At 36.6% G+C, this 27,183-nt stretch overlaps 2 protein-coding genes across 2 annotated transcripts; both read right to left on the bottom strand.

Moving 5' to 3' along the window:
- Positions 1-2,728: 2,728 nt before the first annotated feature.
- On the bottom strand, positions 2,729-4,900 carry ndufa4l2a (NDUFA4 mitochondrial complex associated like 2a). Its single transcript, XM_017467393.3, has 4 exons — positions 4,725-4,900; positions 4,337-4,422; positions 4,005-4,065; positions 2,729-3,691 (listed from the first exon to the last, which is right to left on the bottom strand). The coding sequence occupies exons 1-4, from the start codon at positions 4,764-4,766 to the stop codon at positions 3,635-3,637; spliced, it is 246 nt and encodes an 81-aa protein (XP_017322882.1). The 5' UTR covers positions 4,767-4,900; the 3' UTR covers positions 2,729-3,634.
- Positions 4,901-10,392: 5,492 nt separating this feature from the next.
- On the bottom strand, positions 10,393-24,623 carry actr5 (actin related protein 5). Its single transcript, XM_017467357.3, has 9 exons — positions 24,070-24,623; positions 23,656-23,894; positions 16,814-16,983; positions 14,950-15,167; positions 14,705-14,842; positions 13,117-13,218; positions 12,791-12,930; positions 11,965-12,097; positions 10,393-11,141 (listed from the first exon to the last, which is right to left on the bottom strand). The coding sequence occupies exons 1-9, from the start codon at positions 24,451-24,453 to the stop codon at positions 10,827-10,829; spliced, it is 1,839 nt and encodes a 612-aa protein (XP_017322846.1). The 5' UTR covers positions 24,454-24,623; the 3' UTR covers positions 10,393-10,826.
- Between the last annotated feature and the right edge of the window lie 2,560 nt (positions 24,624-27,183).

Genomic DNA, 27,183 nt, shown 5'->3' with positions numbered 1-27,183 from the left:
CATCTTTGTTTCTATAGTTATTGTATGATGATGTCTGAGTCTGAAAAACTCACAATAAATCTGACCCGACAGCTTTGAATTTTAGGGTTTCCAGTGTGGCAGTAGCTCAAGAACCCTGTTTTGAATATTTAGTAATGCTACATCTTATGTATGTTCAGTAAAAGGCTAATGTATCATGGTTTAGACTTTAAATTACACACAGTAATAATCAAGTACTGTTGTACATAAATCTCAAATTAAATCAGTGTAAAAAAGAATTCAATTACACCTGCATGTATTGTTTCTTTTCCTATGTTTCAGTGTAATTCAATATGATTTAATCAGACAGAGCTATTTAAAACAGCCTTTTGTCACAAAGTCACGTGACAGAAATCTTGGTCCAGACATTTAATGTCTCCCTCTGTCTGCAGAGTGGGAATTTAGTGCCACTAAATGTCACAGTGTTCCCACTGCAAGACAGTTTCATTCCCCTGAGAGAATATCTCATCCACACATTAGCTTATCTGTACATTTATATAGTACATATATTATATTACTATATCATGACTAAAATTTAATATTTAGATTATTTAAAAAGTGAATATTAATTTTAGTATTTTGGACTACCTCTCATCAGATGTTTTAGTAAATGTATGAATATTAATTGGATATTGGATAATTGTTATGGTTTACCCTGGCTATCCTAACCTCACTGTTGAGCAGCTATGCCTACAACATCACTAGTGGACATGCACACTGTGTAATATATATAGCTCGTCCCCTTGGGGAGTGTTAAATACAAAATGAAGCACACTTGATAGCCATGCTCACCAAATCTTAGATCTTAGTAAGTGAATGTTGTTTTGCAATAAACAAATGGTTTGTCTAGCCATACTGAATCTTTTCTACAACCACTGACACTCAACTAGTTGATCTAGTTATCTGTTAATGCATATCTTCAAATGAATCATGCTCTGTTTCATATTATGTCATATTATATAAACCAGATTGCATGTAATTTTGGTTCTCTCCCCCCCCCCCCCCCCCTTGGTCTATTTGGTCCCTCACTGTCCCTTGGGAAGTGGCATGCTTGGGAGATGGACACATTGCAAACAGTAGTGCCTTTGATGTTAGACAGTAGTACATTCAACTTGTTCCAATATTAAAACGTTCTTTCTTCAGGCTTTCTGTCTATAAAAAAAATCCCACCACCTTTTTGATAACACACTTATGTTCACAGAAAACAAACTTATGTTTAAGAAACTGATTATTATTATTATTATTAATATTATTATTATTATTATTATTTTATTTATTTATTTGCTCAAAGCTTTTACCAAATCCAGACACTTCTGGAAGCTTTTGATCTCTTCCTCCAGGGCTGTAGCATCCTGCACATATAGCACAATGCATCATATCAAAGCCTAAATTATTTTCACCTGCTATTTACACACAAATAATTCACTTCAAGGTCAATATCAGGCAACAAATCTTATTAGTCGATTAATGTGGGAGACTGTGTCATATTGGTTGCTCCAATATAAGAAAACATTGAAAAATGTATTTTCTGAAACACAGGATCAGTCTGAGGGAGGCTTCTCTATAAACATTGAAAACTGCAAATTTCCTGTCTGTCTTGAGGCTATTTCCTGTTCTTGAGGGCAGAGAGAATAAATAAGATATAAATATATAATAGAGAACTTGTAATAGGGGATGGAGAAATGCAAAATGTAGCTTTAATGAAGTGTATGTTAATGTGAACGTGGCATATGTGTGAACTCGTTTAAAAGAAAGCTATTTTTGCACATGGTCAAGCAGTAGTCAAAGTCCCAACTCAATCAATGAAAAAATAAACATCTGGTTCTTGCTGCACTCCTTTCTCTCTCACTTTCTCATGACCTATGTGTTTACAGTGCAAACCCAAGGAGGCCACTTTCTGAATCATACTGTACGATCTTTTAGTTGTGTTTACTTTGAATTCTGCAAATAGGATTTAAACACAGGAAGTTTACTGATTTTCGTGTTTTTTTCTGGAAATGTTTCTGCTGTGTGTGCAACTGCCAGCCCACCATAATGAAGCAATTTGATGAATAGATGAAGTATACCCAATAAATGCATTTGCAGTGAGCACCAAAAACATTCAGAGAAAACCACATAGCCCACTCTAAAAAACAAAATAAGAACATGCATGATTTTCCCTTCTTATATTTTGTAAGGAAATGTATCATTAGGGAAGGATATTTATACATTATATAACATTTCAGCATAATTGCATCTCAAACTAGGTTGTGACTTTGTGCATGTAATAATGTTACTCAACATTAAGAGAGTCAGCCTTTTTATTTTTTTCTAACAGCAAGTTTGAATAGCCTTTATTTCAAACAAATGCTGCAACTAGCTAAATTCCTAAATGAATGCTTGACTGTAAGCCAGTGCTACTTCAGGTCAATGCTACAGTGCTGCTTCACATGTATAATTGTGCACTTATGCAATGGCAGCATGAATGGTGAGCTTTGAAATAAGCACTCAGTCAGGTTTACACTGTAACATCAATACGTCCAGCTGCCCCTTTGTCCTGGTTCTCATCTAATCACCATTAATGAGGAGAAAATTCCACGCATCCATCATCACACAAGTTGAGTGTTATTCAAACATGAAAGGCACAGACAGACGGTAGCCTGGCGTCTGATCCTTCCTTTAGATGTCCCACCCCCATGTTGACCAATAAAGACGCATTATGTTAAACATATAGGGTACATATTATACATTTTTTTTTTATTAGTGTGGCACTTATAACAGTCGAAATCCAGACAATAAATATTTCTTAGATATGTACAAAAAATACTAAATATATATACTGCTAGTATACAATATTCCTCATTGTATAACCTTTGTGGAATATTGGCATTATAGTACAAACCACATTGCATGGTCACAATTATTTCCTCTCTTAGTCAATCAGCAATCAACATTAATCTATATGTTCTAATCCTTTCTGTTTAGACAGCCATGTAAGCCTAATGTGAGCTTGATATTTAAGAAAATAACTTTACTTTCATTTTTTTGTGACATGCAGGATATATTTATTGTTGATCAGAGTTTAATTTACCATTAAAGAGAATATATTTCAATTCAGAGTGTAAAACAATATCTAAGTCTATCATTACAGTAATTAGAATTTGGTCATATTATTTTAAATATTGGGTTACTGAGGAAGGAAAAACACTTGCAAAAATTACAGAGAAACATTAATTTCTTGTGTTTTGGAAGCAAATGAATGAAATGTACTGCAATTTATGATGATTTTTTTTTACTGCATACCATTATGACATATTTATTTTAAATTCCTCAGAAGAAATCAGTTTACATTTGTTATACCTACATGCATTTACAGCTTAGCAACTCAACACAAATATCAAACAGAATGTGCTTACTGGCTGAACGCAGAAATCAATCCATTTGCTATGCAGAGCATTCACACTAGAGCAATAAACACAGTTGAACAATAAAAACAATTGCTAGTTCACTTTAGTTATCAAGAGTACAAATAAATGTTTTCTGTGACTTTATATCATTTCAGTTTAATTTTAAATTTAACTGTGTAAATCAATAAGGTGGAATATCTTCAAGGTGGTGTATCGGCATCTTTGGCGTTTTAAAAGTTAGGCCCTTCCTTTTTCAGGTTCTTGTAGTCTGTGTTTACAGCAAAAAACTAAGGAAATGGACAGTGAAGAAAGCTTTAAATGCAACTCCAAACACCTTTTGCTATATTCAAAAGAAAATAAGTTAACAAATAATGAACCATTAAAGGATAAGGAACTATTATTGTTGTTGCTATTATTATTATTATTATTATTATTATTATTATTATTATTATTATTATTATTATTATTATTATTATTATTAATTAATTAATCAATTAATTAATTAAGACACTGAAAAGACTAAGGTTTATATTATGTATGTTAATTTAGCCTCTAAACAAAAATAATGATTAAAAGGAAGTTCATACTTGTCACACACACCTTATACTGATAGGTAGGGCTGAGCTGATTCCATGGTTCGGGGTTGTTGGATTTGTTCCATCTAATGATGTGGGGAAAGCAGTCATTTAACACCAATACCACCATAGGACAAATGAGGCATTAGCAAAGTTTTAAATAACAGCAGATATTTCTATGATATCTGATATCTAGTATTTATAGACAAAAGCACCTCATACGCATGAGATATTAACCATTTCCTATTTCCAAATTCTGCTTATGCATTTAATTATATTTTATTGATTGAAATTAAATACATGACCATTAGAATTAAACAAGAAACATATGAATAAAATGCACTGAGTGGTCCTTACGTAACATGGGGTCCCTTGGCTAGACGAACAAGATAAAGTGCAGCCCCTCCAATTCCCAGGGTTATGAAAAAAAACTGTGGGATGAGCTGAAACAGAGCGCAAGAGAGAATGGGTTAGTATTAAAATTTTTAGGATACAATTATACTAAGAGTCTACCAACACTTGATATAAATGATATCTTATGAATATAATATGACACACAAATGTATATATTATGCAATATTAGGTTAATTTTGATTGTATTATCTGTGGTCAATTAAAAAAAACCTTATTTCATAAAGTATGCCTGTTGTTCCCTTATAAAAACAAAGTTTTTATAAAAAAATGCACAATAAATGTGATATCACATTTCTGTTAAAGACAAGCAAAAAGAGTAATAAAAACTTACTCCAGGGTGTTTCCTGGCATGATCATAGATGGTTCGGAGCATAGTTGCAATGTTCAACGAAAGGAGACAGGAGGAAAAAATGTTGCAGGAGATAAAGGTAGGGAAGGAGAAGAGAGAGAGAGAAAGAGGTGAAAGGGAAACAAACAGACTGATCAAGAAAGAGGGTGGAGAATGAGGAAAAAAGGGAGAGAGATAGGGCTGGCAGAAAAAAAGGAGAGAGTGAGTGAGAGACAGAGACAGTCCACCAATGAAGCTTTTCAACTTTTTGTAGATACAGTGGTGCTTGAAAGTTTGTGAACCCTTTGGAATTTTCTACATATCTGCATAAATGACCTAAAACATAATCAGATTTTCACACAAGTCCTAAAGTAGACAAAGAGAACCTAATTAAACAAATGACACAAAAAAATTATACTTGGTCATTTATTTATTGAGGAAAATGATCCAATATTACATATCTGTGAGTGCCAAAAGTATGTGAACCTATGCTTTCAGTATCTGGTGTGACCTCCTTGTGCAGCAATAACTGCAGCTAAAAGTTTTCGGTAACTGTTGATCAGTCCTGCACATTGGCTTGAAGGAATTTTAGCCCATTCCTTAGTACAGAACAGATTAAAGTCTATGAAGTTTCCTTAATGAACTGCTTGCTTCAGGTCTTTCCACTACATTTCTACTGAAATAAGGTCAGGACTTTGACTTATCCATTGCAAAACATTAACTTTATTCTTCTTTAATCATTCTTTGATAGAGTAACTTGTGTGCTTAGGGTCATTGTCTTGCTGCATGACTCACTTTCTCTTGAGATTCAGTTCATGGACAGATGTCCTGTCATTTTCCTGTAGAATTCGTTGGTATTCTTCAGAATTCATTGTTCCATCAATGATGGCAAGTCATCCTGTCCCAGATGCAGCGAAACAGGCCCAAACCATGATACTACCACCACCATGTTCCAAAGATGGGATAAGGTTCTTATGCTGGAATGCAGTGTTTTCCTTTCTCCAAACATAACGCTTCTCATTTAAACCAAAAATTCTATCTGTCCAAAAAACATTTTCCATTAACCTTCTGGCTTGTCCATGTGCTTTTTAACAAATGCAGACAGACAGAAGTGTTCTTTTAGGGGAGCAGTGACTTTCTCCTTGCAACCCTTCCGTGCACACCATTGTTGTTCAGTGTTCTCCTGATGGTGAACTCATGAACATTAACATTAGCCAATGTAAGAGAGGCCTTTAGTTGCTTAGAAGTTACCCTGGGTTCCTTTGTGACTACAAATCTTGCTCTTGGAGTGATCTTTGTTGGTAGACCACTCCTGGGGAGGATAATAATGGTCTTGAATTTCCTCCATTTGCACACAATCTGTCTGACTGTGGATTGGTGGAGTCCAAACTCTTTAGAAATGGTTTTGTAAACTTTTCCAGCCTGATGAGTATCAAGAACTCTTTTCTTGAGGTCCCCAGAAATGTCCTTTGTTCATGCCATGATACACTTCAGAGCTGAAATGTGCATCAATGTAGGTAGCCCTAATCCTGTATATCACCTCAGCAAAAGGGAGGGAGAACTGCTGGCTTTGATAAAAAGCATGCACTGCATGCAATACTGACCAGCTGGTTCCAGAATGAACTTGTGTCTGAACCCTAAGGTCATTCAATTCAATTTTATTTATATAGTGTTTATATATATATATATATATATATATATATATATATATATATATATATATATATATATATATATATATATATATATATATATATATATGTATATATATATATATATATATATATATATATATATATATATATATATATATATGTATATATATATGTATATATATATATATATATATATATATATATATATATATATATATATATATATATATATATATATATATATATATATAAAGGACAGTCACAAAGAAGTTTTACAGAAATCTGGCTATAACATTTAAATTCCAATTTTAAATTTATCCCTAATGAGCAAGCCACAGGTGAAAATGGCAAGGAAAAACTCCCTGACATGACATGAGGAAGAAACCTTTAGAGGAACCAGACTCAGAAGGGAAAACATACACAATTTTTCTTATACTGTTTATTATAGAGTCAAATATTTCTAATTGTGTTAACAGAAACTTGCATATGAGCATCATTAGAGTTTTAACTGTAAGTACATCACATCAAACTGAAATTTCCATCTGTTTAATGATAGACTTGAGTGTAAACTGTTCTTAGCGATCCAGTCTTTAGGTAATGTACAGTATTCCAATGTTGCGTAGCAAGAGACTGACAAAAGAAAGCACTGCTAGTATGCTAGTTACATTTCTAAATGTGAATTCTGTGAACAATGGTTACCCACCAAGGTTCCCTGTCACTCAAAACCATGGATGACCCAGTGAGAACAAAGTGAGAAGCTTTCAGGGAAAGCTATTGTTGGTACTATATGTTATAGCAAATACTATGTCATATAGTCTCCTTGTGTTAAGGTTTCAGTATGAGTGCGCATGCCCACGAGATGGTATACAGGTGTTTAAACAGCACACCTGTCAGTTAACCACAGTTACATATGCAACTAGTGGGTATCATACCTATTTGCATTGTTATCTGCTAGAATGAAGGTAATCTGCTAGAATAAAGGCTGTATATTCTCTGGTTCCTGTAACTCTAACCCTAATCTGGTCTGCAGGTGTAATACATACACAAAATGTGACAATAATAAAAGTAGTAACACAAAACGAGAATCTTAAGTTGGAAGCTGTACTTGCTTTTGTTTCCTTAACCCTATCCCCAAACCTATCCCCTAGGGCAGGGGTATCCAAAAGTTTTTCAAAGCGGACCAGATTAGACCACACATCAAAATGCCTAAGGGTCAGTCACCAAAATACTATTTATGAATTATGCAAAAAAAAACCAAACAAACTATATAACTACTTATTTTTCTGCCCTCTCATCCTCTGAGTTGTTTTTTACATTGCCTAGAATTTGTTTGATAATGCCTGGTGAGATTAAATTCCTTAATTACTGCAACAGTTTCTTGACATATGAGACACATGCTTTTGCTATGCCTCTTGAATAAAAAAGTATTCTTGTTTCCAGCTTATTTAAAATCTCCCCTTCTGACTTTTTACTTTTTGTCTGTAGCCATGACTAAACATCATTCAGTAAATTAACTTGCAGGCGTAATCAGAGAAAAAAGGCTCTATTAGATAACTGTGTTAACATAGTCTGCTGCCATCATCAGGTAAAAGGAAAAACTGCAAGAAGGTGGCCAACGGGCCACCTATTATCCATTTTAAGAGAGAAGCCTTAAGGCAATTAACATGTCTTTGTGGGATCTGTGTGCATTTGGCCCTGGGGTCGGACTTTGGACACTCCAGCCCTAGGCCTACTGTACAGCAGTAATACATTCAAAAATGATTAAAAATCATGATAGGAAACCAGAGAACAGATAGCCTCCAAATTTCAGATTTCAGCAGATAACAATACAAAGAGGTTCAAAAGCCAGTTGTTTTTTGTGTACACTATTTTTATGATTTATAACCATGTTTGAATGTATTAAACATACAGGCTCATGGGCTAGGTTTAGGATTGGGTTACATAAACCAGACACTTCTGCTTCCAAATGTAAGATTCTAGTACATACCAATGTAAACAGGTGTGGAATCCCATTTTGCATAGATCACTTTTTTGACCTTTAACAGTTTCAACATGTATTACACCTTTAGGATTAAGGGCTAGGGTTAGGTTTACAGAAACCAGAGCATGTACAGCTTCCAAACATAAGATTCTAGCAGATGACAATGCAAAAATGTTTGGAAGCCAAATGGTTTTCATGTAACCTACTTTTATGATTTTCAGCAAATTTTTGCATACATCACATCTATAGGCATGAGTGCTAGGCTTAGAGTTGAGCTTGTACCACTTCCCAATCATTATTGGATGTATTAAGCTGGCTTAAGCACTAGCATTAGGGTTGGGGTTGTGAAAACTAGAGGATGTACATCTCCCAAACGGAAAATTCTAGAAGCTCACAACACAAATAGGTGTGAAATTGAATTCTTTTTGTGGATGATGATGATGATTTAATGCATTACACCTGTAGGATAATTGGCTACTTTTAGGGTTAGGGTTACAGAAACTAGAGCACATCCAGCTTTTAAACATGAGATTGTAACAGATAACAATGCATATAAGTTTGGAATTCAACTGTTTTTCATTTAGACCACTTTTAGATTACTAGAATTTTTGCATAAATTTCTCCTCTGGACTAATTGTCTATTGTTAGGCTTAGAGAATAGAGCTTCCAGTCTTAAGACTCTAACAGATAAAAATACATGAAACAGATGTTTTTTGCATGCTGACAACATCTGAGTTCAGATAAGGTCTGATGAGTTCTTTCAGAAAAAAACACAAATATGTTTTGTTGTTTTGCATAGTTTTTCATATAAAAATGCACATATAGCTTCTAAGTGTACAATTATAGCAGATAACAATATATATGGGTTTGCAAGTCAATTGTTTTATCTGATTTATCTGTCTACTTTTATGATTCTTGACATTTGTGTCAGGTTGGCAGGGATGGATATTGCAATATATTTGTACACCTTCATACACCAGCTCAGATAAACTATATAGCCATAAGTATGTCAACACCTGACCATCAAACCCATATGTAGGTCATCCTCAAACTGTTGCCACACAGTTGGAAGCACACAGTTGTACAGGATGTCTTTGTATGCTGCAGCATTACAGTTTCCCTTCACTATAAGGGGCCCAATCCTGTTCCAGCATGACAATGCCCCTGGGCACAAAGTGAGCTCATGAAGACATGCTCTATCAAGTATGGAGTTAAAGAACTCAAGTGGCCTGCACAGAGCCCTGACCTCAACCCCACTGAACACTTTTGGGATGAACTGGAATGCTGACTGCGTGCCAGGCCTTCTCGCCCGACATCAGCGCCTGACATCGCTAATGCTATTGTGGCTGAATGAGCACAAACCCTAGAGGAATAGCCTTCCCAAAAGAGAGGAGCTTATTACAACAGCAAAGGAGGGAATCTGAAATGGGATGTACAAGATGTACGAGTGTGATGGCCAGGTGTCCACAAACATTTGGCCATATAGTGTATTTGAATTCACCCGTTATTTGTTTGTTCATTTAATTTGTTTAAATGCAGTAATTAATTATGCTGTTTAGCTCAGTAGTAATAAAATGTCTTATTTAAAATAATTTTTTAAAAAAGTTAATAAATATTTCTAAAAACAAAAAGTCAAGCTTACAGTCATTAGTTTATCTAATCAGACTCCCAAACTAAAAATATTAAGCAGATCTGTTCCTGTTATTTTACCTGTGGTGTACTAAATTCCCAGAAGAAAACAGGACTTGCTAAACTTTTATTGCCTATTTTGTGCTGTAATTTCCTCTTTTCAAAGTTACAGATAATGCTTACCTCAAACTAACACACTATCTCAGTAAGGATGCTCAATGACAAGAGATAGATTTGCAACAGGGTCACTAGGCAAAAGAACTACAATGATAAAGCAGTTATCACAGCTCATAGCTTTGCTTAGACATGTCGCCATGTGTCTTCATAAATCAGCAAGTGTGTCAATAAGGTTAGAATGAATAACAAACAGCCACAGAAATTGAAGGAGGATTTCCACAAACTGGTATCAGTTCAAAACCTACTTTATTGAAAACTGAACGTACTTTCACTATGCATTCACTAAATTTACAAAAATACATGTTTATTTATTTTCAGTGCTTTCTCTTTGTTAGGAAAAACCTGTTAAGCAGTATTTTTGTCCTTTTCCAGAAAATCTAAGAAAAAGCTCATTTGGATGATTAAGTTATATGCACTGTACAGTAGGGCTGCAGAAAGAAGCAGCATTAAAATGAAAACAAAAAATGGGATTATATTGTTCTAAAACTACACTATCTCAGTATCCAGTGCTCCAGACAAAATGCAAATAATGGTGATTTGTCTGACCAGACATAGTCTGAGCGTAATACAATCACTGTCGTTGTGTTTGCACTTCAGAGAGTTATAAATGCATTTTTATGGGGCAACTTCTGAACAGGGAATATGAGAGGACATGCAAGCAATCTACTGTAACACTGTAACCCCTGAAGTTTCACTGTTTGGGTCACAGGCCACATCAGTGTTCAAGCTTGTAGTTGAAGCGCTAACATCCTGAGCATGCTCTGAGAGTGAAAATGACAGTTCATTACTGCGTGCTATTGGTTTGCTGATCCACATGGGGATGAAGATGTTGGATGAGCAGTGCTCACTGAGGTACTCTCCTCCCTTCTCTTCATAGTCCTGGCGGCTGATCCAGCCATGAGATCCAGCCACATTTCTTAAAGCCCACTCCCGCGCCCCAAACCAGGCATCCAGAGACGGCTGAGATGCCAGTGAGACCTGGGAAAGACAAAAAAAAATTTGTTGTTCTCCATGCTGTATAAATCTTAATGTCACCGCAATTCTTTAGGGAGCGCTGTGTAAATTGTCTGATGCCAATATTGTTAATTACTAAGTTAAGATGAATTTAGTATATAAATTATGTTGCCATTTTGAAAACATTTTGCCAATTATAAGAATGTTGGCGCATTCATGGATATTTACATGGTAGATACTGGCACATGTTAGAACAGTGGAAAACGTGAGAGAATGAACCACAGGAACTCAGAAGTGCCAACACAAGACAACAAGAGAATTTTACCACAAAGACCTTAGCGTATGTCAGTGGAACGACAGATTCAATGAATAAATGAGAAAACATGCACTGAACTGACATTTAACTCAAATCTGCAGAAATGTTTGAATTTATAAGCTTGTTACAAAAATAATACACTGCATGTACATTACATTTTCATATTAAACTGCACACCATAATAAACTGTCTACAGCTCTAGTGAAAGACATTTACTATTGATTAACTGACATATCTGGAGAGCTGAACATCCATACAGACATGTACAAAAATGGTCTTTCATTACTGACATGATAAGAAAACATCTTCTATATCCTTACTATATCCTTCCTGGCAGCTTGAACCAATCTGGCCATTTGAAGCCGTTGACCTGTATCTGCATGATTTTTTTTTCAGTTGTGCTGCTGCCAAAAGCTCAGCTTTAACTAAATAATGTTTTTTTCCCCCTCCGTTACATTTTATCTCTTCTAAACACTTTTTGCTACTGCAAATAAAAACCCTACTACTAAGCACAGTGTATCTCACTGTTACCTTAATCTGTGACTGGAAGGGCCTAATAGCAAGCAGTTCTCTTTCAACTCTCTCTTTAACTCCAGGGTAAAGGAGGTTTCCTCCAGTCAGATAAACATTTTCAGCCAGCATTGCCTGCAGTTCTGGAGAGTACCTGCACAACACAAATACAGTGCTCTTCTGAGCAACAAAGCCCACTACATACATACACTTAGGCTTTGCAATCATTATTTTATATCAAAGATAGTTTGGCACACAATTCTAAGCAACAATTCAACAAAATTACCAACCAAATTCAGTAAACAAATCATATTTCATTTAATCAGAATCGGAAAATAAGAAGAACCTAAATTTTTAAACCTCATCTCATAAGGCAAAGATAAAACTAAAAATAGAGCTGTGTGATTAAAACAAACTTCCAATATTTAATTTAATCCTCTAATTAAATATTTTAGCTTGGATAGAAAAATCACAAAGTGGCAAACGGTGAGAAGAGAATGAATGTATGTGATTTTGTTTATAACTTTAATGATTAGTGAATAAGTCACCAATAACTTGACTGGGTTTACAAAGGTGAAAGAGAATAGATTCCTAGTGAGAAACAATGCTCTCTGGTGGCCAGATGATTTTTAAAAGAAACTCTTCTCACTGTAAATGATATGTATATTAATTTACATCTAATAAGGGTAAACATTCAAACACTAAATAACATTTTGTGATGTACAACTGTCAAACATTACTAAAAATAACAAGGAGTGAATGATGTGATAACCACTTTAGACTAATCTTTGAGTATTTGAAGTTGATCAACCTGATGCTCGGTCTGAAATGTAAGAAATGAGCTCACTGTTCTAGTACAAACTGTAGCGCCTCAGTAAGACCCATCTGCTCTTCACCAATCAGATAAGGACGAAACAGGACCTCTGGTGACCGCAATCTCTCGGTTCCCACAAACAGCTGGTGGTACTCTGCCATGTTAAATGCTGGCTGCAGACCAAACATGAGGAGGGAGTAAAAATAACCCAAACTAGTTCAAGCATAATTAATGATAATTAATAATAAGAAGGAAATTTTGGAAATGAACTAGAAAGACTTTGTCTTTGTACAGCATTATGAAATAACCAAGTCTTTGGTTATTTCATAATGCTGTATAAAGAAATAATATTACATCACCTGTATATTATCAGCTTTTTCAGGTTCACAGCTCTCTTTATTTACATCAATCTCCATGTCACCTTCATCCACAGTCTGCTCCAACTGTTCCAACTCTGCAATCTAAGAACACAGGACAAAAACAACCACATACACTTATCTATTAATCAGATCTGGATCATTACACAGCACAGACTTTCCCAATTCAAAAAGAGAGCTAGAGTATTTAGCCTTAAATTTACTATGCAAAGATACAAAGTTCTGAACTCACATTTCAAAATACACACTCCTACATCCATAATCATTTACATTTATTTACACTGAATGAACAAGTGGAGACCAACAATGCCTAATCAACCATTTGACATTTTTCACTCATTTCTATTCATTGAGGGGAAATGTCACAAGGGTTTATTTTCATTTATTTATTGTTTTCTTTTTATCATTAAAAAAAAAAAAACTTTATCAGTAAAAGTAACACTGCCCACAGATCGACCCTGGGTGTTTAAGGGGTTAATCACAACAGTCATTCAAAAAGCCAAAGATGTTGCATGGGATCTAAAACAGTGTCCATGCCCATTATGATAATGCATCTATGTTTTAGTAGCCAATGGCGTACTGTAGCAGGCAAATGCTTTGGGAAGTACTATGCCAAATACAATCACATCACCATGTAGTGAATTTATTTAAAACACACCTTAAACAGACACTACACCTAAACGAATTGTATACAAATATCCTGGACCTTAATAAATGTGTTTGAATGAAGCTTGTTGTGATAATATTGTAATAATGTTATATTATTAAAATAAATATATTACTGAAATAAAATATTTGCATTGATAAACACAAAATATTATGTTTATATTATGTAAAGGATAATCCACAGCTAGATGTGCATTACATGATTTTAATGCACAACAAGCGGTGGATTATCTTGCTTCCCATGGTCACCAGAATTGACAAGTAAAAGCTGTAATTTATGTTCAAATGCAAAATTTGACTCAAAGGATAAAAATAATGGTTAATTTTTGTTAGTTATTTTATATACAGGTCGCTAGAACTAGAATTCTGCCCATTCTAAATTATACACAGAAATAAAGTTGTGCAAGATGATGATATTTATTTGAATGAATTATAATAAATAGTTATTAGAGAGAGAGATATTGTGTGTGTGTAAATTACCTGCATCTGTGTCGCATCTCTACTAATAATGAAGCTGTGAGTGTAACTACTGTATGCAACTGTAACGGTATGTTGCTGTGGTTACAGTTGTTTATAGACAGTGCATTAATTTGGAAGGGTGATTAAACTGACTGGAACTACCTTTGCATTATACCTTCGAGCCAATCAGAATCGAGCATTCAGACAGACCATAGTCTAATATTAAATATTATTACTATTACTAATATTATTATAACAAAGCAAAATGCATAAAAATGTCATTAATCATTAAAATGTCTAACTCTAAACTCCAGAGATGTGAGGTACCAGTCCTACCTGTTGCCTATTTTGGACATCTTTAATTGTAGTAAAACTTTCTACATCATGAAATGCATCACTTCAATGTCTAGTTCAGGCTTCTCTCACAGACCACATACATATATACCTCTGCTCTAGCTAGTCTGTGCTGCTCCACACTCAGACTGAGCTTGTGGATGTAAGACTGTAGTTCCTCAGCTGAGTCCATGTTCAGCTCCATCAGTCGTCTGTGAAACTGCTCTACTGCGCCCTCCTCCAACAGCTCCTACATAGAGAAAGCAGAAAAGGGATGTGTGGCACTGTGAGAACACAACAGGGCCTTTATTTCTGGCCATTTCTCTGCAGGACTCAGCATGTGTGCGTAATGTGTACCTGCACCATAAGCAATGTGTGCAGTCTCTTCTGATCTTGCTGCAGTCTCTCTTCTCTGTGCCGATTGCTCATCTCCTCAAGCCTGCGAAGCTGCTGCACTCGTTTCTCCTGCCTCTCCTCCACGCTAGCGTACATCCCTGCTACCTTCCCCGAGAACGGCAGCTGCATGCGGTGAACCTCAGACTCGTAAAACTCAGCACTACGCCACTTCTCCAGCTCTGTATTGGGAAATTTCCAGAACAATGTTTCTTTTAAGAGGAAAGGCTTTTTACGCCAGGGCAAATGTTCAGTTGTGGACTTCATTTACACTGCTAAATTCACCAAAAACACCAAAAATTTGTGATGCGTGACAGAGAAAATTTCATTCATCAACAATGATTTCTATGACACATAGTCTCAGGTCAGTGTTGCTAATGTTAATGTTTAATGCATTGGAAGTAGGGATGCACAGTATACCGGTACTATGGTAGTATCACGATACTAAAGCTTCAATATATTTTTTAAACAATAGTATCGTCAATACGGTAGTGCCGTAAGTAATGTTATATGTGCAGCAATTAATACTATTTTCGCTAAAGTGACACATCCCACTGCTTTTTGCAGAATACAGTACACAGAGGTTAGTGACATTTCATTTAACCTAAATTCTTAATCTTAAAGATTTCCTGTTTGCTACCAAGCAAGCTAACCTTATGCTAACTGCTAAGTGCTTGAATTTGGCTTTTTGAAATTTAAGTACTGGAAAACCTTGAAAATAGCCATTTTCTATCCAGTGGTGCTTAAAAGTGCTTGAATTATAAAAAGTAAATACATACGAAATCGCTAAATAACTTTAAAGTGTTTATTTTCGAAGAAGATGAATACAATACTTTCAATTAAAATATGACTTCCTACTGCACCCCCTCCCCCCCTGCCACTATTCACTCACTAATTCTGACAGAGACAGCTCTGCTTTCCTGTCGCAGACACACTTCTCTCTGTGGCTGCTCTGTTCAGTGAGTGGCAGAGAGGAGCAGCACATTCATTCACTTCTAACTTTCTGACTGATCATTTCACATGTAAATATAGCCGAAATCACAGCACAGCCGTTGTGTTTAACTCATGTGTGTGATGACTTTGTCAGACAACGTCGTGGTTATAAAATCAGGATTTTAGCAGTGCAAAGCAGCAACTTGGAAATGGCTGGCAAGTGACGGCTGGTTAACATGCAGCCTTAATGCGCAGTGTTTCAGTCACTATATCATACTCGTTCCGTCGTCTGACAACAGAAACAGAAAATATATTGGTTGTTTATTATTATTATTTTATTTATTTATTTTTGGAATTTAAAAAAGAAATAATTTTTTTTGAATGGCATATCTTGTCTAGTGCCTGAAAACAAACAAAAAAAGTGCTTTAAAATTCCTTGAAAGTCCTGGAATTTCATTATGAAACATTTTGCTAGTTTGCTAGTAATCGAGCGAACGTTCCCAATGTTATGATTTTTTTGGAGTTCATTTCCAAATTCACTCTGAGGACAACTTACATTTGAATGATTTTATTGCTCTAGGGAACGATAGATTAAATATGTGGCACACTGAATTAGTTGTTTGCCAACTGTATGATTGTTCTTGAGATTTTCCAATAGCCATTCATTGTCATTAATAACGTATTCAGAGGAAAATCTAGTTTGTCTGTTTTCATTTATATCTATGTATTTCTGTAAATTTGGATCATTTTGTAGATGTGAATTATAAATTAACACAATATTGCATGGCACCATGATACTACTTGGTATTGTGATACTTCAGCTGGTATAGTATCGTAAGATATGTTTATGGTATTGTGACAACCGTAATTGGAATGATGGGTATGTAAGCTTTACCCTGCTGGTAATCCACAGCGACATAGCAGTGATGATGCAGTAGCTCCTCCATACGGCTGGGTGTGATGGTTGCCTGGTGAGCAGGGTATTTCAGCTGGAGAAGTCTCTGCATATACGCTGCAGCATGGCTTCCTCCGACATTTATTCGCTTACAGTTAACAGCATCCAATCTGTATACACAAGCACAGTAATAAACAATCTACTACTACTACTACTACTACCACTACTACTACTACTAATAACAATAAGGAATACAACAAAATTAGTAACCTACAGTATTAGACAGACCAAATACTAGTATCAGTATTGAAGCAGCAATAATAATAATAATAATAATAATAATAATAATAATAATTAGAAAACAATGCTACCACATAACTGCTTAAGTCACGACCTATGAAGCCGTATATATAATCTCCCCTTCACTGTCTGCCATATTTATAGAACTGCTCACAACAGCAATAACTTCTGCTCTCTAATGAGGCTTGGGATTCTGCAGCTCAGGATTCACTTCTTCCAATCCGTGTGGGAAATATTAAAGACTTAGGCATCAGTATCTCCTCCAGGCTGTCAGAATTGGTCTCACTTAACTACACGCCACTGCTTAAAACAATATATAATGACCTTAGACGCTGGATAAATCTTCCTCTATCATTAATAAGACGAATAGCAACTATCAAAATGAAAATTCTCCCTCAGATTTCTTAATTCTTCTCAATGCTCCTGTTCTTGCCTACAGAAAAATGGTTTCAATTGCTTAACTCTTCAAATCTCCCATTTTTACTGTAGGAATAAAAGCAAAAATTAAATATTCTACGTTACAGAAAAATAAATCTCAAGGAGGTTTAGAAGCACCAATTTTTTAATTATTATTATCTTGTAAATCAACTGCAATATTTAGTGAAATGGCTTCATCAAAGCAATAATAAAATCTCATGGATACAACTGGAACAAACTGTAAAAAACTTGCAGATTTGCCATTCTCAACACTTTGCTCAAGAACCACACCTGCTTTAAAAACAGCTATCTCTACAACTCTGACAGACTGGTAGAAAGCTGTGAGAATCACCAATTCTACTCTAACACCAAGTAAATATACCCCCATCTGGCACAATCCAGACTTCCACCTTCACAAGACTCCTATTTACTACCACACATGGGAACAGAAAGGAATTACACATCATGATCTCTTCCATAATAATCACTTAATGTCATTCAAAGATATGGCCCAAAAATACAAATTTTGTGAGCCAGCTTTTTTTTTTTCTCAATATATACAATATACAATATATACAATATAATTAAGTCAATTATTAAAATTAACATTACAGATAATACACTTAAATCCCCGAAAGAAATTAGAGGACATAATCCAATTTAAAGATAAGAAATTTTTTTATTTCCGAATTATATAATCTACTAGTCAATACAGATAGCTCTATATATGTCCCAAAACTCAAATGGAACCATGACCTTTCAACCCCTCCCACATTCGCTTTCTGTACAGACATCTGTAAAAATATATTCACAATGACAACAAACACTAACTTACAGCTTATCCAATACAAATCATTCACAGAACACCTATCACTCAATATAAAAAATACAAAATAGGATTAGTCGACACTTACATCTATTCACAATGTACCATAGGCAACACAGATAATTACTTGCATGCAATTTGGTTTTGTAAAAAAAAAAATTGTAAAAAATTTTGGTTGTCAGGCATACAAAAACTTTTGGCTATCCTGAGCTGCGAAATCCCCCAATCCCCATCCATATGTCTGCTTGGAGACCTTACACTGATCAACATACCAACCAAATACAAGGGCAGTTTGCTGATTTCTTTAACCATCGCCAAGAAAACAATTCTTCAAAACTGCAAGTCAAAGCGTCTCCTCAATATAAATCCGTGGAATAATCTAATAGTAGAATACATATCCATGGCAAAAATCACAGCTCTCCATAAAAGTTGTATGCCGCAGTTCGAGGAAAACTGGAAACCCTTCCTAAACCATTTGAAACTTAAAATGAATACAGATTGATGCCACGTATATCCCTAACATATCCCTAACATATCCCTAACATATACATTATATATATATATATATATATATATATATATATATATATTAATTATACAGTATCTCACAAAAGTGAGTACACCCCTCACATTTTTGTAAATATTTGATTATATCTTTTAACGTGACAACACTGAAGAAATGACTCTTTGCTACAACGTAAAGTAGTGAGTGTACAGCTTGTATAACAGTGTAAATTTGCTGTCCCCTCAAAAGAACTCAACACACAGCCATTAATGTCTAAGCCGCTGGCAACAAAAGTGAGTACACCCCTAAGTGAAAATGTCCAAACTGGGCCCCAAAGTGTCAATATTTTGTGTGGCCACCATTATTTTCCAGCGCTGCCTTAACCCTCTTGGGCATGGAGTTCACCAGAGCTTCACAGGTTGCCACTGGAGTCCTCTTCCACTCCTCCATGAAAACATCACAGAGCTGGTGGATGTTAGAGACCTTGTGCTCCTCCACCTTCCGTTTGAGGATGCCCCACAGATGCCCAATAGGGTTTAGGTCTGGAGACATGCTTGGCCAGTCCATCAGCTTCACCCTCTGCTTCTTTAGCAAGGCAGTGGTCATCTTGGAGAGGTGTTTGGGGTCATTATCATGCTGGAATACTGCCCTGCGGCCCAGTCTCCGAAGGGAGGGGCATTCATGGTTCCCTCAATGAACTGTAGCTCCCAAGTGCTGGTAGCACACATGCAGCCCCAGACCATGACACTCCCACCACCATGCTTGACTGTAGGCAAAACACACACTTTGCACTCTTGAACCGCCATCTGAACCAAATAAGTTTATCTTGGGCTCATCAGACCACAGCACATGGTTCCAGTAATCCATGTCCTTAGTCTGCTTGTCTTCAGCAAACTGTGTGTGGGCTTTCTTGTGCATCATCTTTAGAAGAGGCTTCCTTCTGGGACAACAGCCATGCAGACCAATTTGATGCAGTGTGCGGCGTATGGTCTGAGCACTGACAGGCTGACCCCCCACCCCTTCAATCTTTGCAGCAATGCTGGCAGCACTCATACGTCTATTTCCCAAAGACAACTTCTGGATATGACGCTGAGCACATGCACTCAACTTCTTTGGTCGACCATGGCGAGGGCTGTTCTGAGTGGAACCTGTCCTGTTAAACCGCTGTATGGTCTTGGCCACCGTGCTGCAGCTCAGTGTCAGGGTCTTGGCAATCTTCTTATAGCCTAGGCCATCTTTATGTAGAGCAACAATTCTTTTTTTCAGATCCTCAGAGAGTTCTTTGCCATAAGGTGCCATGTTGAACTTCCAGTATGAGGGAGTGTGAGAGCGATGACACCAAATTTAACACACCTGCTCCCCATTCACACCTGAGACCTTGTAACACTAACAAGTCACATGACACCAGGGAGGGAAAATGGCTAATTGGGCCCAATTTGGACATTTTCACTTAGGGGTGTACTCATTTTTGTTGCCAGCGGTTTACACATTAATGACTGTGTGTTGAATTATTTTGATAGGACAGCAAATTTACACTGATACACAAGATGTACACTCACTACTTTACATTGTAGCAGTGTCATTTCTTCAGTGTTGTCAGATATAATGAAATATTTACGAAAATGTGAGGGGTGTACTCACTTTTGTGAGATGCTGTATATATGCATATGCATATATATATATATATATATATATATATATATATATATATATATATATATATATATATATATATATATATATATATATATATATATATATATATTATATACGTAAGTATGTATGTACGCATACATGTACAGGTGCATCTCAAAAAATTAGAATATCGTGGAAAAGTAAATTTTTTTCCGTAATTTAATTAAAAAAGTGGAACTTCCATATATTCTAGATTCATTAAACAAAGTGAAATATTTCAAGACTTTTTTCTTTTAATCTTGATGATTAAGGTTTACAGCCCATGGAAATAAAAAATCCAGTATCTCAAAATATTAGAATAAAGAATTTTATTAGCTATTGCTGAGATGACTGAGACGAACGTACACACGAGCTTTTCTTTGGACTGTTTTCCTGTGTGAACAATGCCCAGCTCGCTTAACCGACTTGATATTTTTAAGAATACTTTTTCATTGCCGGTCGCAGTTCACGCTGTATTTCGTCCTCAGCATAAATACTTAATAAGGCATGAACCTCATCATCGGTCCATTGGTTGTATTTTTTAAGAAATGTGTTCATTCAATCAATGTGTTGATTCGAATCGTAATAAACAGCTGTTACTGTACGCACCACAACAGACTTTTAAAAATGGTGGTTGAAAAGGAAAGAAAAAAAAAAAAGGCTGCATGCACTCAACCAATCAGCATGTTCAGCGCCAAAGTCCCACCCCCCAAAGTTGCTGGCTTTTGAAAAACTACCACCTCGAGAGTAGGGACTTTACAAAGGCTAAATATTTTACCTGGAACTTAATTTAGACCCTGGTCCCTGCGGTGGAAACACACTGTGTGTATGTATGTATGTACAGTGAGGGAAAAAAGTATTTGATCCCCTGCTGATTTTGTACGTTTGCCCACTGACAAATGATCAGTCTATAATTTTAATGGTAGTTGTATTTGAACAGTGAAAGACAGAATAACAACAAAAAAAATCCAGAAAAACGCATGTCAAAAATTTTATAAATTAATTTGCATTTTAATGAGGGAAAAAAGTATTTGACCCCCTCTCAATCAGAAAGATTTCTGGCTCCCAGGTGTCTTTTATACAGGTAACGAGCTGAGATTAGGAGCACACTGTTAAAGGGAGTGCTCCTAATATCAGTTTGTTACCTGTATAAAAGACACCTGTCCACAGAAGCAATCAATCAATCAGATTCCAAACTCTCCACCATGGCCAAGACCAAAGAGCTCTCCAAGGATGTCAGGGACAAGATTGTAGACCTACACAAGTCTGGAATGGGCTACAAGACCATTGCCAAGCAGCTTGGTGAGAAGGTGACAACAGTTGATGCGATTATTCGCAAATGGAAGAAACACAAAAGAACTGTCAATCTCCCTCGGCCTGGGGCTCCATGCAAAATCTCACCTCGTGGAGTTGCATTGATCATGAGAACAGTGAGGAATCAGCCCAGAACTACACGGGAGGATCTTGTCAGTGATCTCAAGGCAGCTGGGACCATAGTCACCAAGAAAACAATTGGTAACACACTATGCCGTGAAGGACTGAAATCCTGCAGCGCGCGCAAGGTCCGCTGCTCAAGAAAGCACATATACATGCCCGTCTGCCAATGAACATCTGAATGATTCAGAGGACAACTGGGTGAAAGTGTTGAGGTCAGATGAGACCAAAATGGAGCTCTTTGGCATCAACTCAACTCGCCGTGTTTGGAGGAGGAGGAATGCTGCCTATGACCCCTGGAACACCATCCTCACCGTCAAACATGGAGGTGGAAACATTATGCTTTGGGGGTTTTTTTCTGCTAAGGGGACAGGAAAACTTCACCGCATCAAAGGAACGATGGACGGGGCCATGTACCATCAAATCTTGGGTGAGAACCTCCTTCCCTCAGCCAGGGCATTGAAAATGGTTCGTGGATGGATATTCCAGCATGACAATGACCCAAAAGACACGGACAAATACTTATTTCCCTCATTAAAATGCAAATCAATTTATAACATTTTTGACATGCGTTTTTCTGGATTTTTTTGCTGTTATTCTGTCTCTCACTGTTCAAATACAACTACCATTAAAGTTATAGACTGATCATTTCTTTGTCAGTGGGCAAACGTACAAAATCAGCAGGGGATCAAATACTTTTTTCCCTCACTGTATATATGTGTATATATATTCCCCCTTTAAAAAAATATGTACATTGATTGATGCCTTAAGGTACATTAAGCAAATCTCTTGGCCTGACATTGTATCTTTGATGGAAGGGAAAAAAAGGAAGGGAAAAACACAAAAGAATAGGGTAAGCGTGACGTGCGGATGGTGGCCTGTCTGGGATGGAGTCAACCGGTCGGGGTGGGGATGATGGTCGTGCCCAGGGCCTGACAGCGTCTTTTTGTGACCTACTCCTCGTGGAGCCTGTCTCACTGGGGCCTTGCGGTGTGGGGCAGTCCATTAGAAATTTTTTATTTATTTTTTTAAATAATAAATATATATATTTCTTTCTTTTTCCTTCATCTCATGCAGTTACCCTATGATTGCCCATACATAGATGCTCTTGCATGCACGTGCGCACACACAAACATAGCTACATCCACCCTGAACCATCAACTACAATATGTGCCCATCATTAATTACATACACACTAACACCTGTAATCAAAATGAATTTTTTTCATTTCTTTTCTATTTTTTCCCTTCTTTATTTTTCTTGTTGTCATATCTTCCTGTCTTTTCTCTACTGTCAATTGTCAATTTCTCTACTGATTTTCTATCTCCCTCACTATAACATGAGCACTTGGTATTTGTGGCATGTAAATGTTAGCATCTTTTTTTTCCAAAAAAAAGAAAAAAAGAAGTAGTAGTATATGTAATTCCAAATACTTCAAATCCAGCTCCTGAGAGACCATTGCCTATTCAACAGGGGGTATAAAGCAAGCTGTCCAACAGGTACAGCAATAAATGCTTTCAGATATTTCTATCATAGAAGCTATGTCCTAACATAATAAATATAACATACACTTGGTATCCACTTTATGCTGTTTATATTGGTATATACTTTATGCTAAAAAGACTTTGATCACGTTAGGCAATGTAAAGTACTGAGGGAAACAGAAGACAACCCAAAGCTCTGCACCTGCCATTGATGAAGGGCAACACATGTGAACAGTGATATCCAGAAGACAACACCAAGCCAGTGCGAGGTTTATCGAGACCACATTGTGCGCTGTTGTAGTAGAAACTGAACAGGCTGTCAACACCATATGCCACCCGAGGAACTCCATAACACTCAAAAAGCAGTTCAGACATCATCTGCCGGCAGTGAAGCGGGTTGCAAGGAGCCTCAGTGAAAACCAGTGGATGTTCCACATGACCCTGGTCACAGAAAACAGAGATATTTAGAACAGTTGAGTCTTAGAGGATTTTCATTCACCCAGCTAATGTTGCACTGTGTTGTAGTAATAAGGGAGGTGAAGTGAAATTTTTGCACGAGATATATAAACAGTTCTGATGTACTTGGTGTACACCTATAAACGAGCTCGTGTCTTACCTCCGTTCCAATGCCGAGGTGAACAAAGATATAATCCAACATGAGCTCTTGGATCTCAAAGTTAACAACTACATTGCGGTCGAACTGACTCTTAAGCAGCCACCGGAGCGGCTCGAGATTCGGGATGTCATTGCCGACCTGCGTTTCACTCCGTGCTGCTCCTCTGCTTCTCGCCGCCACTGATTTAAACAGCAGCCCCGGAAGTGCAAATTCTTCTCCTTTGCAAGCCCAACCGGCTCGCGTTTGAAAAGATCCATTATCCACTACTATCGGAACTGGAGACGGGTGTAAACATTCAGGTTTTACCTCGAACACGGGGTCAGGGGAGCACTTGGTGTCCTGAAACGTAAATATTTTGCAAGGCGAACTAGCAGGGGACATCATTTTCCAATGGGTGTCACTTCAAAATAGATCCGAAACGTTTCGCGTCTGCGTTTAACGTTCCATGTAGAATGCTGCGTTGTTCTCGTTTCGTAAACTGAGATAATAATGACCAAAATATGTGCGTGCATTTAAGTACACTAGTTGGGGGAAACAAATGATCGTATATTATGATATTATCGATTAGTATTAACAGCATTTGTTTAAAGAAATTGTATACAAAGTTGGAAATAGTTGTTTTAATATACCACGCGTATATTCACCTGCGTGAAATTGCCCCCCAGCAAAACGTCGGCAAAATAATCCCAATCGTTTGTGCTCAGTTTGTGCCGTAAAAAATTCGATTGTGCTGCTTCGGTTTTTTAGATATTAAAATAATATTTATAGGTAATTACCCCATAACCCCCCCATAGACGCAAATCTCCTCGGTGTGAGCACACTTTCAGCGTCGAATTGCCGAAGACTTTGTCAAGACTAATCATCTCATCATTTGTTCAATAAACAATTATCTTTACTTCATTCACCGGTCTCTCCTGATTGAAATTTTCATATATTTACAAGGAGTATCCTCTGCTACACGTCACTGCCACCACTAGGTGTAAGTGACACTTCTGTTCAAGATGCTCTTGTGGAAATGAGTGTAGAGTTAGTATAGGAAAAGTCGATATAGTTACTAAATCAAAATTCTGGTCAGTGTAAGTACAATGTTTTAACACTGTCAGTTACACTATTATTCAATTGTATTATTCAATAATTTCAAGAATAATGGTACAACATTCAAGAGAGCTCAGACTGTCAATGTTTATTGAACAGAAAACTCATTGCTAATACTAATACGACTAATGTAGCTACGAAATGCTAATTACAGCTGCACATGTGACCCATGTTAGTTTTTTGAATACATTGTGCATCTAGGGGTCAACATTACCATATTGGTCCAAATATAAGATATATTATCCTTATATATGATTACTATATTACATTATCATTATTTTCAAGTAAATACAGTGATGCATAAAAACAAGTTTATACTGTACATGACATTTTTTGAGTCGGGATTATTTCAGTGGGTAATTATGTTTTGCTTATCCCAGATGCCCAAGAAACCAGCAGTCGACAGGGATTCCATTTTCACAGTCCTCTGTTCATCAAAAGAGGCCATAGTCCAAAATGGCAACATAGCTACTTCTAATCAGAGCATCTGGATGGAGCTTAGTGAGCAGCTAGAAAAGAAGATCACTGCAAAAGCACAATATACTTTTGTTAAATCGAACATACACAAAATCTGGACTGCTTTAGGGTTTATTTATGAAAGTGATCATGAAACAAGTGGCAGTAGTGATGACACTGATTTTGAGCCAGGGTCCCTTTCCCCCAACCAAAAGATTACTGGACTTTTGATGCTGAAGTTCCATTTCAGAAATGGGTAGAATTTATGCCTGAAATGGTTAAATACAAAAACAAGTTCTCTAAAATGCAAAAAAGGGAATACACAATTTTGAAGACTGGCATCTGGACGCATGTGATAAATCATCACATTTGGCAAGAAATGAAAAGCCCCTACACATTTGCCTTTAAAAGAGCCAAAGTCTATCCGTCAGCCACAGTCAGTACATTTACATGGACAACAATAATCCAATATTAACCAGATTAAGACAATACTCTTGATTAAGGAACTACCATGTAAACAGCAATTTTTTATTACCTTAATCCGATTAAAGTCATACTCGAAGTAAACACAAATCGAATTAAGACATGCAGTACTCCTGTTTTAGTGGCATTATCGACGTGTATTACAGACATGTAAACACCGTAATCACATTATTAACGTCATGTGGGAGTTTTCACCGCATTTTGCGACAGGACACGTACACACACAGCAGTTCTCAACCGTTTTAGGGCAAACAAGAGAACCATCTGCCTAATTTGGCCACCCCGTTCAAAGCAAAGCAAGAGAGAAATTACTTTGAATTTGGTGACAAGGATCCTATTTTGTCACTGCATATGTTAAAATATAGTGCACCTCACAGTGGTAGAATTAAAGACATTGGACTGGACAAGTTTTTCTGTCACCACTGGAGTCAAACACAAATGTATATGTACAAGTCATTATCAAAGACGTCTACTAACTCCACTGTGAGTTTTGATGCAACTGGCTCAGTAGTGAGGAAACTACTGAGACCAAATGGCATGTCTGGTCATATCTTCTTATATCAAGGTGTTCTGGCAGGGGATGAGATTTCAAGTGTCCCAATGGTACAAATGCTGTCAGAGACAAAGTGTTAATGCAATGACACATTCGCTGACAGAATGGACATGTGCAGGTGCACCAACTCCAAAAGAGGTTGTGAGTGGATTGACAGTGACCTGGGAATCACCTCCACAGAATTTCCTTTGTGTGAATTTCCTCCCGCAGGAGGTCTCCATGTGTCTGGGCGCAAACGAAGAACAAACAAAGGAGAGTATTTGGGGTGAATTTGGAGCATGTGGGGGGGGGGGGGGGGATGAGTGACCTCACAATGATAAATATTCTATTATCTATTCTAATATCCTATAAATATTCTTTTAATATATTTAAAAACCGAAGCAGCACAAATTAATTTTTTTTTAATGGCATAAACGGAGCAGGGGGGACGACGATGACAACAAACACTGCAATATAAACTTTTATCGTAACATAAAATAATATATAATCCTGAATATTGTGTCTAAATTTCCACAACTTTGCTTCCT

The sequence above is a fragment of the Ictalurus punctatus genome, chromosome 5, assembly GCF_001660625.3.
Source record: "Ictalurus punctatus breed USDA103 chromosome 5, Coco_2.0, whole genome shotgun sequence".
Taxonomy (NCBI): domain Eukaryota; kingdom Metazoa; phylum Chordata; class Actinopteri; order Siluriformes; family Ictaluridae; genus Ictalurus; species Ictalurus punctatus.
Note: the sequence above shows the minus strand (reverse complement) of the source record. Positions and strands in the feature narration are given on the sequence as shown.